Genomic DNA, 17,313 nt, shown 5'->3' with positions numbered 1-17,313 from the left:
TGCCCTGCTGCGGCTGTTTCGTTCTGGCCTGCGAGGTCCTTGTGTGCTGGGTCATGATAGAATGGTGCAGACATGTAAGAGTTTGCAAGTGGCTCCCTGCCATGCCGCTTCCTCCAAAGCGAGGTACCGATCATTTACCTTTCTCCTCAGTGGTACATTCCTGCCATAGTTTTCACGGGGTATTTCTGGGCCAGAGTTATGACTGGAACTATACTGTTCAAAGACTATGTTATGAATGTTCACATGACTTTCACTCTTCATAGTTGTGCATATGTTCAGACCACCAAATCAATTTGCAAAGCATTTGACATAATCTAGAGAAAACGCTTAAGACTGCTGTAATAATTTAAAACAAATGAGAAGCGTTTGGTCATTATTGCATATATATCAGTACTGTTTATTTTACACTACAAATGTCAGGAGGAGTTAGAAAACCAGGCATGTTTTGGGATTCACCCATTTTAAGTTCTCAGTGTTCAGAAACTGCAATTATGAAACAGTAATACATAAAATATATATATCTTCCTGTGGGAGAATAGATAGCAAGATAAATGATACCATCAATACATTAACAATATTAGTTGTCATCACAAAAAAATACACAAAAGAATATATGGGTCGTTCCACTAAGAGTGCCTTTTGCATCCATTTGCTATTTTAAATAAACATTATTACATATTAATATACTTTTATATTAAATGAATATAGACCACATGGAGAATTCTATAAAATCACATTTTTTATATGAATAAAGACTTGCTAAAGAGCCCAAATTGTGTATTTTGACATGTCCCTCCATGCACCCTCTGTGACTTGTAATATTTTAACCCACTTAACCCGAAAATTCTGTACGTTTTCACCATCATTGTAAAGCCCTAGTTATGAAGTTGCTTTGACAAAATTATTTCTGAAATTTAGTAGTCATTAGTAATTAATAGTCAAATCATAGTGTAAAAGCAGGTGAGCTGGCTCTACTCCTATTAGACATTTTCTGGTGTCGTGGTGGAAAGTGAGGGGTCGAGCACAACACATCAACCCTGTTACCCATAGATAGATATACTAGAAATGTTTAAACAATTAAACCGTTTTGGTGAAGCTTGCATTCAATTGCCCCTCCCTGTTGCAAACAACAAGCTTCCTTTCCCAAGTCAAAACAGGATCCATGGCTGATTTAAGATTCAATTGTCAACACTGTTACTTTATTTGGCACTTAATAGGCACTTTCTATTGTCTTTTTTATTTATTTTGAGATGGGAAAACTTTTATTAAGTTGAACATTTGCTCTTTATGACAGAATGTTAAAATGTGAAATCAAAAGTAATTTTTTTCAAAAGGCACCGAACTGGTGGGATGGCCCATATACTGTAACAATCCCCTATATAAACACCTCAGCCCAGAGGGTAGGGCTCAGAGAATCTACTTTCTTGTTGCTCTACAAATGGAGATTCATGGGATGCGCTGTAGAAAAGTTCATAGGTCGAGTGGCCCGTCTGTCCAAAACCATTTCTGTGATTTAACATCATGGCTGTCTATCTGACCGTGGTGAGGGTCTCTGGCACCCCACTGGGGACAGGCAGACATTCTCTCCACACAGCTGCTCCTCCGACTTCATCTCTCCTGCTGATCAGCCAGAGCCAGGAGCCCTCACACGCTGTCTATAAATAACAGAGATGTACTGTATGTAGGTGTCGAAGCTTGTCTATGTGGGCAGAGGAAGGATGTGTTTGTGTGGGTGTGTTGTCGCACAAGAGAGTGAATGTCAATATTTGTTTGTGTGTGTGACAGAAAGAACAAGAGAGAGATATAGAGAGTAGGAGAGAGAGAGAGGATTCAGTACATAGCGTCCTCGTACATGTCCGTCCGGAGGCAGAAGAGGATGCCTCCCCCTAGCATGAAGATGGTGCCTCCCCAGCCCAGTCCGTAGCCCCAGTTGAACTCATGGTAGGTCTGGAGGACAGTTCCATCAATGAACTTGATTGGGTAGAGGACCAGTGCACAGGCCTGAAGGACCACTGAAAGAAAGGGGGGAAAAAACAGATAACATATTTACATCTTTCTGTGAGTTAGCATTTTAGCAATTAGACAATGTACCTATGTCTACTATCTCTGTATACTATGTGAGATGGTAAAGGGAACATCACCAGATAGCCATCATCACTTCTGCTTGCCTGACAAGGCTCTTTGTTGTATGAATGAATGGCTACCTGTGTGCAGGTAGAGAACCATTTATGCCAAGGCTGCTGATGGGAAACTGGAGCTGTGTGTGAGTCAGAGAGGGGACAAAAGCCAAGGCCAGGAAAAGGGTGGTAGATAGATATCACAACCCAACCCTTACCCAGCGTCCACTACACTCTATAAACCCTGTTCCTCCTCCACAGGTCCTATCACACTCTGTCTGCTCCTACCCTCAGAGGCCCAACAGCTGCTCATTACTGTAGCCTGCAGCCAACTACCAGGCACAACACACCCACCGGGCTCATTACTGTAGCCTGCAGCCAACTACCAGGCACCACACACCCACCGGGCTCATTACTGCAGCCAACTACCAGGCACAACACACCCACCGGGCTCATTACTGCAGCCAACTACCAGGCACAACACACCCACCGGGCTCATTACTGCAGCCAACTACCAGGCACAACACACCCACCGGGCTCATTACTGCAGCCAACTACCAGGCACAACACACCCACCGGGCTCATTACTGCAGCCAACTACCAGGCACAACACACTCACCGGGCTCATTACTGCAGCCTGCAGCCAACTAATCAAATCAAATCCAATTTTATTGGTCACATACACATATTTAGCAGATGTTATTGCTGGTGTAGCGAAATGCTTGTGTTTCTAGCTCCAACAGTTCAGTAATATCTAACAACAATACACACAAATCAAAATGTAAAATAATGGAATTAAGAAATATATCGGTGTGGCATTGACTAAAATACAGTAGAATAGAATACAGTATATACATATGAAATGAGTGAAGCAGTATGTAAACATTATTAAAGTGCCCAGTGATTCCATGTCTATGTATATAGGGCAGCAGCATTTAAGGTACAGGGTTCAGTAACCGGGTGGTAGCCAGCTAGTGATGGTTATTTAACAGTCTGATGGCCTTGAGATTGAAGCTGTTTTTCAGTATCTCGGTCCCAGCTTTGATGCACCTGTACTGACCTCTCCTTCTGAATGATAGCAGGGTGAACAGGCCGTGGCTCGGTGGTTATTGTCCTTGATGATCTTTATGGCCTTCCTGTGACATCAGGTGCTGTAGGTGTCCTAAAGGGCAGGCAGTGTGCCCCCGGTGATGCGTTGGGCGGACTGCACCACCCTCTGGAGAGCCCTGCGGTTGCGGGCGGTGCAGTTACCGTACTAGGTGGTGATACAGCCCGACAGGATGCTCTCAATTGTGCATCTGTAAAAGTTTGTGAGGTTCTTAGGGGCCAAGCCAAATTTCTTCAGCCTCCTGAGGTTGAAGAGGCGCTGTTGCGGTCCCGTTGATGTGGATAAGGGCGTGCTCCCTCTGCTGTTTCCTGAAGTCCATGATCAGCCCCTTCGTTTTGTTGCCATTGAGGGAGAGGTTATTTTCCTGGCACCACTCCACCAGCCCCTCATGTCCTCTCTGTAGGCTGTCTTGCCATGGTTGGTAATCAGGCCTACTATGGTTGTGTTGTCTGCAAACTTGATGATTGAGTTAGAGGGGTGGACCCAAGATGCACAGGGCCAAGAGCTTGATGATGAGCTTGGAGGGTACTATGGTGTTGAAGGCTGAGCTACAGTCAATGATCAGCATTCTTACATAGGTATTCCTCTTGTCCAGATGGGATAGGGCAGTGTCCAGTGCAATGGCGATTGCATTGTATGTGGACCTATTGGGGCGGTAAGCAAATTGAAGTGGGTCTCGGATGTCAGGTAAGGTAGAGGTGATATGATCTTTAACTAGCCTGTCAAAGCACTTCATGATGACAGAAGTGAGTGTTATGGGGTGATTGTCATTTAGTTACCTATGCTTTCTTGGGTACAGGAACAATTGTGGACTTCTTGAAGTAAGTGGGGACAGCAGACTGGGATAGGGAGAGATTGAGTATGTCCGTAAACACTCCAGCCAACTGGTCAGCGCATGCTCTGAGGACGCGGCTAGGGATGCCGTCTGGAACGGCAGCATTGTGAGGGTTAACACGCATAAAATGTCTTACTCACGTCGGCCACGGAGAACAAGAGCCAACATTCCTTGGGAGTGGGCCACGTCGATGGCACTGTGTGATTGCCTTGGAGGGAATAACTACACTGTATTCAACCATATTCCCAGTCACCTTGCCATGGTTAAGCGCAAATGCTGCCATCTATCCACGGTGTATGGTTTGGGTAGGTTTTAATAATCCCAGTGGGAACAACATCCTCTATACACTTTCTGATTAACTCAGTCACCATGTCCGTGTATACGTCAATGTTATTCTCAGAGGCTACCCAGAACATATCCCAGTCCACGTGATCAAAACAATCTTGAAGCATGGATTCCGATTGGTCAGATGAGTATTGAATAGACCTTAGCACAGGTACTTCCTGTTTGAGTTTCTGCCTATAGGAAGGGAGGAGCAAAATGGAGTTGTGATCTGATTTGCCCGAAGTTAGGTCGGGGGAAGGGCTTGTAGGCATATGTGAGGAGAGAATAGCAGTGGTCGAGTGTTTTCCCAGCGTGAGTACTAAAGCCAATGTGTTGATAGAACTTCGGTAGTGTTTTCTTCAAATTTGCTTTGATAAAATCCCCAGCTACAATAAAATGCAGAATATGTGGTTTCCAGTTTGCACAAAGTCCAATGTAGTTCCATGAGGGTCGTCATGGTATCGGCTTGAGGGGGAATATACACAGCTGTGACTATAACCGAAGAGAATTCTCTGGGGAGGTAATGCGGTCAGCACTTGATTGTGAGGTTTCTGTACGTTATCACAATCACACCATGAGTGGATAATCACGAAACATATACCACCGCCCTACCATGCACAAACCACCCACCAGACTCATTACTGCAGCACAACACACTGGCCCATACTTCACCACACAGTAAACAAACAACATCCTGTATCCAATCTCTAGTTCTCTTGTAACGTTCTAATGCATCCTCCTTTCGGTTGACTCAGAGTATAACATATGGTAGAGTACTGCTCAATGGTTGTGGCATAACATTCTTGGGCTTTATTGACCACAGCCTAAATATAGGCTCATTGGCCCGTATTCACAAAGCAACTCAGACGAGTGCTGATCTAAAATCAGTTTTGCCTTTCAGGTCAAAATTAATAGGTTTATATGGACAGCAGGCACCTGATCCTAGATCAGAACTCCTACTCTCAGACGCTTTATGAATACAGGCCATTGTATTAAACAATTCTGGTCCAGTATTTTACACACTGTACTGAAGTATTTAGGTAAAGGCCTACAGATACTGGATCTTAATTTGACCAGTATTGTCGTAGCAAAATAATCCTACGGCATAATAGTCCATAATGTTGCTCGATCGGTGGTTATGCTATTATGTGGAAAAATGAGGCTACATGAAAAGTGCAATACGCTCACCTTTAAAACTATCAGCAAAAAAAAAGAAAGATCAAATTACAATGAAAAATATAAATGCCAACATGCAACAATTATGTTACAGCTCATATAACAAAATCAGTCAATTTAAATAAATTCCTTTGGCCCTAATCTATGGATTTCACATGACTGGGACTACAGATATGCATCTGTTGGTCACAGATATCTTTAAAAAAAGGTAGTGGTGTGGATTAGAAAACCAGTTAGTATCTGGTGTGACACCATTTGCCTCATGCAGCGCGACACATCTCCTTCACATAGAGTTAATCAGGATGTTAATTGTGGCCTGTTGAATGTTGTCCCACTCCTCTTCAATGGCAGTGCGAAGTTGCTGGATATTGGCAGGAACTGGAACCCGCTGTTGTACACGTCAACCCAGAGCATCCCAAACATGCTCAATGGGTGCCATGTCTGGTGAGTATGCAGGCCAGGGAAGCACTGGGACATTTTTTGTTTCCAGGAATTGTGTACAGATCCTTGTGACATGGGGCCGTGCATTTTCATGCTGAAACGGTGATGGCGGAATATGAATGGCACGACAATGGGCCTTAGGATCTCGTCCTGGTATATCTGTGCATTCAAATTGCCCTCGATAAAATGCAATTGTGATCATTGTCAGTAGCTTATGCCTGCACCATACCATAACCCCACCGCCACCATGGGGCACTCTGTTCACAACACTGACGTCAGCAAACTGCTCGCCCACACGACGCCATACACGCTGTCTGCCATCTGACCGATACAGCTGAAACCAGGATTCATCTGTGAAGATCACACTTCTACAGCGTGTCAGTGGCCATTGAAGGTGAGCATTTGCCCACTGAAGTCAGTTATGCCGCAGAACTGCAGTCAGGTCAAGAACCTGGTGGGGACGACGAGCACACAGGTGGGCTTCCCTGTGACGAATTCTGACAGTTTGTGCAGAAACTCTTTGGTTGTGCAAACCCACTGATTCATCAGCTGTCCGGGATTTCTGGTCTCAGACGATACCGCAGGTGAAGAATCCAGATGTGGAGGTCCTGGGTTGGCGTGGTCAGCGGTTGTGAGGCCGGTTGGACGTACTGCCAAATTCTCTAAAAAGACGTTGGAGGCAGTTTATGGTAGAGAAATTAACATTAAGTTCTCTGGCAGCAGCTCTGGTGGACGTTCCTGCAGTCAGCATGCCAATAACACACTCCCTCAACCTGAGACATCTTGTGGCATTGTGTTTTATGACCATGCTGTTTAATTAGCTTCTTGATATACCACACCTGTCAGGTGGATGGATTATCTTGGCAAAGTAGAAATGCTCACTAACAGGGATGTAAAGAAATTTGTGAACAACATTTTAGAGAAATAAGCTCTTTGTGCCTATGGAAAAATGTTGTGATCTTTTATTTCAGCTGATGAAACATGGGACCAACACGAATATATTTTTGTTCAGTGTAAGATCTGACACGTGTACTATAACTAGCTCTATGTAGACATAATACTGTCATATGATCCTCAACTCCAGAGAAAAGTCAAATGTTCCACTGGACTGTATTGAGTCTGTAGTGGCAGAGTAAACAACACTGTTAAAGATCCCAATTCACCGCTTCATTGACAACGTTTGACCTGACAAAGATCCCAATTCACCGCTTCATTGACAACGTTTGACCTGACAAAGATCCCAATTCACCGCTTCATTGACAACGTTTGACCTGACAAAGATCCCAATTCACCGCTTCATTGACAACGTTTGAACTGACAAAGATCCCAATTCACCGCTTCATTGACAACGTTTGACCTGACAAAGATCCCAATTCACCGCTTCATTGACAACGTTTGACCTGACAAAGATCCCAATTCACCGCTTCATTGACAACGTTTGACCTGACAAAGATCCCAATTCACCGCTTCATTGACAACGTTTGACCTGACAAAGATCCCAATTCACCGCTTCATTGACAACGTTTGACCTGACAAAGATTCCAATTCACCGCTTCATTGACAACGTTTGACCTGACAAAGATCCCAATTCACCGCTTCATTGACAACGTTTGACCTGACAAAGATCCGTTTGGGATGGAAACGTTGTCAACACAGAGGTGAATTGGGAGCTTTAACAGTGTGCAGGCCTTCTTGTTCTTTACTAGTATTCTTTATGTTTTTAAAGATGTGCATATGCCCACAAACTTATCTATAGACTGTAGTGGCAGAGGTCATAATAGAAAACCTGACGCGTCACACTGAAATATCCCTATAGCGACACAACTTTCATTATGGACATCGTGTTAACATTGTTCGGTGCAACTTGCGGAGCAGGAAAGGTTTAACACAGTAGTTGCCACACAGTTGTCAGATTGTTATGAAGCTCAGTGAGTGTCTTCTGTACATCCTGTGGAATAGTCACCAGTGTTAGATGATTGAACTTTTATCTAATAACGCTACAACTGTTAAAGTTATGATTCACTTTGGCTCCCTTTGGTCACATTGTGTAAACTCATCCCTCACATCACATTCCTCACATTCTGAGTCAACTCATTCTTAATAAATCATTTTAAGAGCAGGAAGCTGTGTGTGTGTGTGTGTGTGTGTGTGTGTGTACATGTCTGCTTATACGTGTGTGTGCGATCACGCATGTGTGTTCTTCCTACTTTTAGAGTCAAACAGTAGGGCGCCTAGTTAAAAGAGAGAAATACCACACTGTGGGCCCTCTAGACATGTTAATTACTGTTCCTTGTGAGTGTGTATACGTGTGAGTGAGTGTGTATACGTGTGAGTGAGTGTGAATGAGTGTGAATACGTGTGAGTGAGTGTGTGTATACACGTGTGTGTGTGTGTGTGTGTGTATACGTGTGTGTGTGTGTGTGTGTGTGTGTATACACGTGAGTACTGGACTCAGAGCGAGGACATTGTGTAATTTACTGAGACCACCTATTTCCTTCCTGCTGTACAAGGCGGCGGGGCCTGGAGGAGAGGAGGAGATGGAGAAGGGGGTAGGCTGAGACATAAGCCAAGGAACATGACTCTGTTGAAGGAGGCCAGACTGAAGCGGCTGGGCTGGGGCTGTAACTCTGGCCAGCAGTTATGCACAACTCTATTGACTCCAAGCTTTTCTCTGACTAGGGGAAAGGTTGGGAAATGTACCACTCTCTCCCCTTCCCTCGCTTCCCCTCCCTCCCATCTCTCCCCCTCCCTCCCGTGACTGAGAGCTCACTCCCATCAGGGAGTGCTCTCTCCCTTTACCCCCCCTCTCCCGTGACTGCTGGCTTTCAGCCTCTCCCCCCCTCTCCCGTGATGGAGGGCTCTCTCCCGTGACGGAGGTCTCTCTCCCTCCCCCTCTCTCTCCCGTGACGGAGGGCTCTCTCCCTCTCCCGTGACGGAGGGCTCTCTCCCCCCTCTCTCCCGCGACGGAGGTCTCTCTCCCTCTCCCCCCTCTCCCCTGTGACGGAGGGCTCTTTCCCTCTCCCCTGTGACGGAGGGCTCTCTCCCTCTCCCCCCTCTCTCCCGTGACGGAGGGCTCTCTCCCTCTCCCCTGTGACGGAGGGCTCTCTCCTTCTCCCCTGTGACGGAGGGCTCTCTCCCTCTCCCCTGTGACGGAGGGCTCTCTCCCTCTCCCCTGTGACGGAGGGCTCTCTCCCTCTCCCCTGTGACGGAGGGCTCTCTCCCTCTCCCCTGTGACGGAGGGCTCTCTCCCTCTCCCCTGTGACGGAGGGCTCTCTCCCTCTCCCCTGTGACGGAGGGCTCTCTTCCCCTCCTTCTGGTCCCTCCCTCCGCCTCCCTCCTGTGACTGGGGGCTTTCCTGCCATAAGGAGACCTTTATCCTCACCAGGCCTGAAAGCACTGCCTCTTACACATTTCTCAGCAAATGACAAACAGCAAAAGCCTCAGACATCATATCTACCCCACTACATACTGTTCCTACAGTACTGCAGGCTTTCATGCTGTTTAGGTTTTTCCAAGAGCGTGCTTAAGTAACCTTGTGATGGAACCAATGTTTTGCTGTATTCATCCTTACACCTGTCCCAATGGACTTGCAGAACACTTCCCAAACAGAACACTTAGAAAAGATATGTGTTGAGGCCTAAGAAGAGAAAGTACAGGGAGTAGGAGTAAGGGTATGTTAGCATTCGACATAAATGGCATAGCAGGATGCATGTCTGTTATATAAACACGTTTTATATTGGGGAAAGTTGTAATGAGCACCACTCAAGTAAGGCTGTGGTCTCTGCTTCATCATTGTTTTCAAACCACAAGATGTATTGACTGCACTGTACACCACTCTATTCCTGACATCACATAACACACAGACACACCTTTTGTTTTTCATTATTAGAAACAACAAAAACAATGTGTGTTTTAATATTGCTTTCTTATATTTTAACCTTTATTTAACTTGGCAAGTCAGCTAAGAACAAATTCTTACTTTACAATGAAGGCCTACCCCCGGCCAAACCCTAACCCGGACGATGCTAGGCCAATTGTGCGCCGCCCTATGGGACTCGCAATCACGGCCGGTTGTGATACAGCCTGGAATTGAACCAGGGTCTGTAGTGACGCCTCTAGACCACTGCGCCACTCAGGAGCCCTAGTCTACTATGCTTTTCCCCTCTGTGAATGTTTTATATGGTGATGTATTGGTTGTAATATGCAGCTGTTAATTTGCAACAGTACAGTTCACACAAGAAAAATACAAAGTATTGTGAAATTTGTTTTTTGAACTATGACTATGAGTTGAGTGCTCCTCTGCACTGTCATTCCAGGACTATTTGTTGTGTTTCACTGAACCTGAAAAGGAAAAGAGCAGGCAGAGAGAAGAGAGAGAGAGAAAAAGAAAGAGCGAGCTATGGGGAGGGAATACATTCCTCTCTTCATTGGTAACTGTGCAAATTCTGTGGCTGCTTTTTCTTGGCACACAGCAGCCTGCTTTCTGGGTCTCACAACAGCTCCCTCACCACAGAAAGAGTTAGCTAAAACCCAACTCCCCTCCCCACCCTCTCCTTCTCCTTCTCCACACTTTAGTATTTAGTATTTTATTAGGATTCACATTAGCTGTTGCCAAGGCAGCAGCTACTCTTCCTGTCCTGAGGTCCAAACAGAGATAAAACATGACATCAAACAAAACTGTGCATTATATTAATGTAGATTTCTCCATTACAGTATTACAATACCACATTACTAAGAATAGTGTGTGGGTGTGTGTAGAGTGCATGTTTTAGAGTGTGTGTGTGTGTGTGTGTGTGTGTGTGAGTCCCCGTTGTGACGTGAAGTGTTATTTTATCGCTTTAAAAAAAATTAGATTTTACTCCTAGCTTGAGTTACCTGAGGTGGAAGAGAGTTCCATCCTAGCGCTATATAGTACTGTGCTTTTACTAGCCACTGTTCTGGACTTGGAGACTTTTAAAAGACCTCTGGTGGCATGTCTTGTGGGGTACGTATGAGTGTCTGAGCTGTGTGCTAATCAATTAAAAACAGACAGATTGGTACTTTTAACACATCACTACCTCACTCTCACATTCAGTCTCAGTCAGTGTCTATTTAGCTTTGTGCAAAAAACGTGACCATTTTCTCAAATGGTAATTATGTGTCTATGTAGACCAACTGTGGTGTGAAGGGAAAATAAAGGTAACTGCCAAAATAAACGAAACACCAACATAAAGCGTCTTAATAGGGCGTTGGGTCACCGTGAGCCAGAACAGCTTCAAAACGCCACGCCATAGATCTGGCTATGCTCCACGCCATAGATCTGGCTATGCTCCACGCCATAGATCTGGCTATGCTCCACGCCATAGATCTGGCTATGCTCCACGCCATAGATCTGGCTATGCTCCACGCCATAGATCTGGCTATGCTCCACGCCATAGATCTGGCTATGCTCCACATTTACCCGACAAGATATGTTTATGTCCCATGCCATTATTTTATATGATTTTATAATAAGAAAAATAGAATTGAACTTCACTGAAAGAAATAGTGATATTTTTCCCATTCCGGCGCGAGTGCAAATATGTGGAGCGTAAAAGTGATGATTTGAAACAGGTCCTATATCCTTGATTTTGAGTTATTTGGCAACTTTAGTTGTGAATGATACAAACCTTAGAATGTCTTAGAAATCTAAATGTATATGTATATGGGCTATATGCTATTGATGATTTGAGAAAGTCAAAAACAAAATGCTTGATCTCTGTTCCTTGCCTCAGGCTGCACATGCTGTGTGTCCTCTCATCAAGTGATCATATTTTCACCTGTCAGACAATTCTGTCATCTTTACTAATATGTAACATTTGTTTAGATTTAGAATGGCCCATTGGGAACAGGAACAGGGAAAAATACATGTTATCTCTATGCACTTCAATAAATCAAACCTTATTTGTCACAGATAATAAACATTGAGTAGCAGCAGTGTAAAAATGGGGGGGGGGGGGGGGGTTAATGTAAATAGTCCGGGTGGCTATTTGATTAATTGTTTAGCAGAGAAGTGAGAGCCAGTTTCATCATAGCGCTTGATGGTTTTTGAGACTGCACTTGAAGAAACTTTCAAAATTCTTAGAAATGTTCTGCATTAACTGACCTTCATGTCTTAAAGTAATGATGGAGTGACATTTCTTGCAATCCTTATTTGAGCTGTTCTTGCCATAATATGGACTTGGTCTTTTACCAACTAGGACTATCTTCTGTATACCACCCCTACCTTGTCACAACACAACTGATTGGCTCAAACACATTAAGAAGAAAATAAATTCCACAAATGATCTTTTAACAAGGCACACCTGTTAATTGAAATGCATTCCAGGTGACTACCTCATGAAGTTGGTTGAGAGAATGCCAAGAGTGTGCAAAGCTGTCATTAAGGCAAAGCGTGACTACTTGTTTAACACATTTTTGGTTTCTACATGATTCCATATGTGTTATGTCATAGTTTTAATCTCTTCAGTATTATTCTACAATGTAGAAAATAGTACAAATAAAGAAAAACCCTGGAATAAGTAGGTGTTTCCAAACTTTTGACTGGTACTGTATATATATTAAAAATGAACATCATATTTTTTGCAGTGGTGGCAAGAATTTAACAGCGGTTGGCCCTTGCTCCTAAATGAATATAGTGGAAACATTAGAGATATAAGTGATGGTGTTGTGGATTATTGTAGAGTGTTGTACAGTATGTCCATGTATGGTGTTTATGTTGGAGCATGATGGATGTACCTGCAGTGAACAGGAACACGGCCACCATGCGGTAGTGCTGTCTGTGTGTCCCCCGGCACAGGGAGATGAGGGCCACCAGGAAGGTCACCAGAGTCACCGCAGCACCGGCCAGCAGCAGCACCAGAGTGGCGATCTGCCAGTCTGCAGGAGGAGGAGACATGTTACCGACACGCACGTTCCAGACAACCATCGCCATCGATTCACAGGGTACCCTACTCTAGTCACTCACTGAAATCAGACAATGGTGGAGTTGAATCCCCCATTAACTCAGATCAGTGATGACAGACAAGCAGGAAACAAATAACCTACTGCTCGTTACAACGCAAAACACGTGTGTTTGTGGTCAAGAAAGATATTAAAATCCCCCAACACACACAGCTCCCCCTCGTCAGTGTTAGCAGACAGTGAACAGGGAGTTTAACTCATACAGCTACTTCAAACATGTTCACTTGACTATGTGCCAAAAAGGTTCTCCCATATCCTCCATCCCATCTGCCACTGCCTCTCCTCTGTCCAGGTTCTGGCTGTGCAGAAAGTGCTGAGGTACAGTGCTCCAAAATCCTGCTGACTGTTCAGTTCTCCCTCAGGTCTGTTGCGTCTCGGTTGGCTGGCTCATCTCAGAGAACTGTGAGAAGCACCCCTCGAGGCAGCTAATGGGCTCTGTCTGTCCTCTGTCATGTCTCTCTCTGCCTCCCAGGCCATTTACTCCGTTGTCTCCTGTAATGTTAACCCCACAACCCTGATGCCCTTGTCCTAATGCGCTCCGCCAGGCAGGCGTTCTCTCTCACTGCCCAGGGACAAGCTCATCTCTCAGGGCCAACCTCACATTCACCCCCCCCCCCCCCCCCCCCCACTCTCCACATTCCACCACAACAACAGAGGGGAGGAGATCCATCACAGCAGCTCATAATGCCCCCTCTGCTCCACCTCATCAAGCTGTGTGAGATGAGAGGCCTTCGCAGACCCACTGGGGATGGATGATGATGGTTCCTCATTTCACCCCTACTCAAACGAGCTGGACTTAGAACCAACCACAACACCAGGATGGACCAGAGGAACAATACAGAGACCATTCCATTGACGACACAGTCTGTCCAGACAAACCTCTGAGGTGGGGATAGCAGGAGGCTCTGGCAGGAGAATGACAGGTGTTTTTCTGACAGAGACGGACCATCAAGCTGGGTTGGGAGAGGGAGGGTGTCGCTGGCTGGGCACAGAGGAGACAGTCAGGGTTAACCTGCCTCGCCTGAGCACAGCACCCATCTGGTGTCTGTCTCAGTCTCCACTGCCTGCCAGCCTCTCTGCTCTGTGCTAGAGTCATAAAGCTGGCTGCAGTGGCAGTAATGTCATCACTAATGCTCTCCCTGCAGGTAAAACAAACAGCACATTCTACTCTGCTTGGAGGTTCAGACAAAACAGCTACTGAGATACTGAGAAGCAGAAGGGAACAAGGAAGAAACTCTTGTTAGGAAGGAGCATGGGATATTGAAAGAGACCAACAATAGGTTTCAGTAGTGCAATATGATAACATGTTGTTGCCATAAATAGATAGAACACATTCTCAAACATTTTTATGGACAAAGGAAAGATTTTTTTCTCCCTTAAATGTGTCTTGAACCCTGTAGGAATGTGTGAGAACTCTGTCTCCTTAAAACAAACTGTGAAATCTATCTATGATAATGCTTTCAGTCCATAACCAAGGACCCTCAATCCCCACCCCCCATTCAAAGAGAGTGAGGGGGAGAGAGACATTCACAAAAAGAGAGTGGCCTACACCAGTGGAGCAACAATAGGTGGAACACACCCACCTGCATTCACAAAGCTTACAAAGGCCAGTGGAGCACCCAGATGGCACATCACGTCATAGGGACAACTCTCATCGGAGAAAGAAAACTTTAAATTGCAAGATCAAAAAACCAGTGAGGACACGAAAAGAGAACCGATAGGCCTAAACAGCTACTTGTATCTCGAGAATTACTCACATAGGTGGCGAAACTCCGCTATATTGGCGCGCTCTGACTGACAGGGCAGAGAGCAAAATATTACCACTGGCCTGGAACGCAAATGTTACAGTAGACACGCATGTGTGGAGCCGGACCGAGAGCGATTACAGTACACTAACAATGGTCCATTGTTTGATCTCTTCATCCATGATGTACATAGAAATTCACCGTAAATTCCAGACATTTCTCTCACTATAATCAGATTGATTCACGCATTGTTCTTCTATCCATCTGGGCCAGTCTGTTCATGTGTATAGACTAAACATTGTATAGCCTATGCTAGAACTTTGATAAAGAGAAACAACTGAAAAAGAGACTCTGGTTCTCAGTGGGCTTTTCCTGGTCAAATAAAAGGTGAAATAAATTAACTGCACCAGATGACCCCCAGTGTCCATGCCATAGCATGAAGGCGGGCTTTATAGCCAGGTTCTAAAACCTGTTTTACAACAGATGACCCCCAGTGTCCATGCCACAGCATGAAGGCGGGCTTTATAGCCAGGTTCTAAAACCTGTTTTACAACAGATGACCCCCAGTGTCCATGCCACAGCATGAAGGCAGGCTTTATAGCCAGGTTCTAAAACCTGTTTTACAACAGATGACCCCCAGTGTCCATGCCACAGCATGAAGGCGGGCTTTATAGCCAGGTTCTAAAATGTGTTTTACAACAGATGACCCCCAGTGTCCATGCCACAGCATGAAGGCAGGCTTTATAGCCAGGTTCTAAAATGTGTTTTACAACATATGACCCCCAGTGTCCATGCCACAGCATGAAGGCAGGCTTTATAGCCAGGTTCTAAAACGTGTTTTACAACAGATGACCCCCAGTGTCCATGCCACAGCATGAAGGCAGGCTTTATAGCCAGGTTCTATAACGTGTTTTACAACAGATGACCCCCAGTGTCCATGCCACAGCATGAAGGCAGGCTTTATAGCCGGGTTCTATAACGTGTTTTACAACAGATGACCCCCAGTGTCCATGCCACAGCATGAAGGCGGGCTTTATAGCCAGGTTCTAAAACCTGTTTTACAACAGATGACCCCCAGTGTCCATGCCACAGCATGAAGGCAGGCTTTATAGCCAGGTTCTATAACGTGTTTTACAACAGATGACCCCCAGTGTCCATGCCACAGCATGAAGGCAGGCTTTATAGCCAGGTTCTATAACGTGTTTTACAACAGATGACCCCCAGTGTCCATGCCACAGCATGAAGGCAGGCTTTATAGCCAGGTTCTATAACGTGTTTTACAACAGATGACCCCCAGTGTCCATGCCACAGCATGAAGGCAGGCTTTATAGCCAGGTTCTATAACGTGTTTTACAACAGATGACCCCCAGTGTCCATGCCACAGCATGAAGGCAGGCTTTATAGCCAGGTTCTATAACGTGTTTTACAACAGATGATGGGAAATAATATATATTTTTAAAGGCCAATATCACAATGTTTGGGTTCCTATAGTCCCAAATCATGCTATGCCAACAAAGGCCTACTTCCCCACGATTTTGGGAGTCAAAGGATTCTAACTAATTATGGGGACCCCTTTCCATCTGGACAGAAAACCACTTGAAAGGCGTGATTTACATCAAGATACAGAATAACTTTAGGAAAAAAACGTTAATCGCTTCTTACCAGATGTGAGGGTGGAAAGGCATCCCCAGCCAGCCTCTGTTTCAGTGCATGATTCCCATAGCGACAAAGAAAAACGCTCTGCCGTTACCCAGGCGGGGCTCAATAACGCTACGATGTCCAGACACAATGCCAGAAATACACAAAGTAAAGCAATCAATTTGAACGGTCGGAAAACGTACACTTCATTTATCGACATTTTTTCATATTAAGTTGACTTGGATCCACGCGTGTTGAAATTGAGGAGAAAAGAAAAGCTGCGACAGGGTCCTCAAGCACGATCAGATCCGAAAGTTCAGAATCGACTACAGCAAGTTGTGGTGCAACCCCTCATAAAGTCCTCTCCTCCCCGCGTCTGTCTGTGCGCACAATGCGCTTTACTCAGATCCCGTGCGCCCCCATCTGGACAACTGATATGGCAGCTCCCACAGTCACTGCGGAACTAATTTCACTACTACAGTTGAGATAAGGATGTAAATATACGATCCATCAATATAAGAATGATTAAATACGGAGTAGTCTCCTGTGGGCAGATTATGCGTGTAGTTGACCAAATTACTCGAGATTTTACTTCTGGGTTAACCGAGATTACAGACGGAGGCGTTTTGGATACCATGGACTGGAAACCAATCAAAATCCCAAATTCCTCCCCACGTTGGACCATCCCGCCAGTCATTGGTCGCCTAACACCTCTAACAAGGTCACATGACCGTTCCATAACGACCACCTGGTCAGAGGCTGGACCTCAAATCTATGGTTGCTATCCAAACACTTAAAAGACACCATATTCCCCCTTTAAATTAAGTGGACACTTCTGATGACGTAACATGACGTCTGACGAGTATACACTTGCAGGGCGATGGGGGAGGGAGGAAGGAATTACTTTTAAATGGACCACCCTTGGCTGGAAATTCGTCACTCGTTCAT

General features: G+C 45.2%; 1 protein-coding gene across 1 annotated transcript; it reads right to left on the bottom strand.

The window, feature by feature from the left end:
• Window positions 1-373: 373 nt before the first annotated feature.
• Window positions 374-16,949, bottom strand: LOC129863336 (transmembrane protein 47-like). Its single transcript, XM_055935241.1, has 3 exons — window positions 16,390-16,949; window positions 12,758-12,898; window positions 374-2,012 (listed from the first exon to the last, which is right to left on the bottom strand). The coding sequence occupies exons 1-3, from the start codon at window positions 16,583-16,585 to the stop codon at window positions 1,831-1,833; spliced, it is 519 nt and encodes a 172-aa protein (XP_055791216.1). The 5' UTR covers window positions 16,586-16,949; the 3' UTR covers window positions 374-1,830.
• Window positions 16,950-17,313: the final 364 nt, after the last annotated feature.

The sequence above is a fragment of the Salvelinus fontinalis genome, chromosome 10 (genome assembly GCF_029448725.1).
Source record: "Salvelinus fontinalis isolate EN_2023a chromosome 10, ASM2944872v1, whole genome shotgun sequence".
Taxonomy (NCBI): domain Eukaryota; kingdom Metazoa; phylum Chordata; class Actinopteri; order Salmoniformes; family Salmonidae; genus Salvelinus; species Salvelinus fontinalis.
Note: the sequence above shows the minus strand (reverse complement) of the source record. Positions and strands in the feature narration are given on the sequence as shown.

Bases quoted from the DNA above. Each gene is read 5' to 3' on its own strand.
- LOC129863336 (XM_055935241.1), bottom strand. From the start codon at position 16,585: ATGTCGATAAATGAAGTGTACGTTTTCCGACCGTTCAAATTGATTGCT. The intron at 12,899-16,389 runs GTAAGAAGCGAT...CTCCTCCTGCAG, and splicing joins CCTTTCCACCCTCACATCTG to ACTGGCAGATCGCCACTCTG. The intron at 2,013-12,757 runs GTACATCCATCA...CCTTTCTTTCAG, and splicing joins CGTGTTCCTGTTCACTGCAG to TGGTCCTTCAGGCCTGTGCA.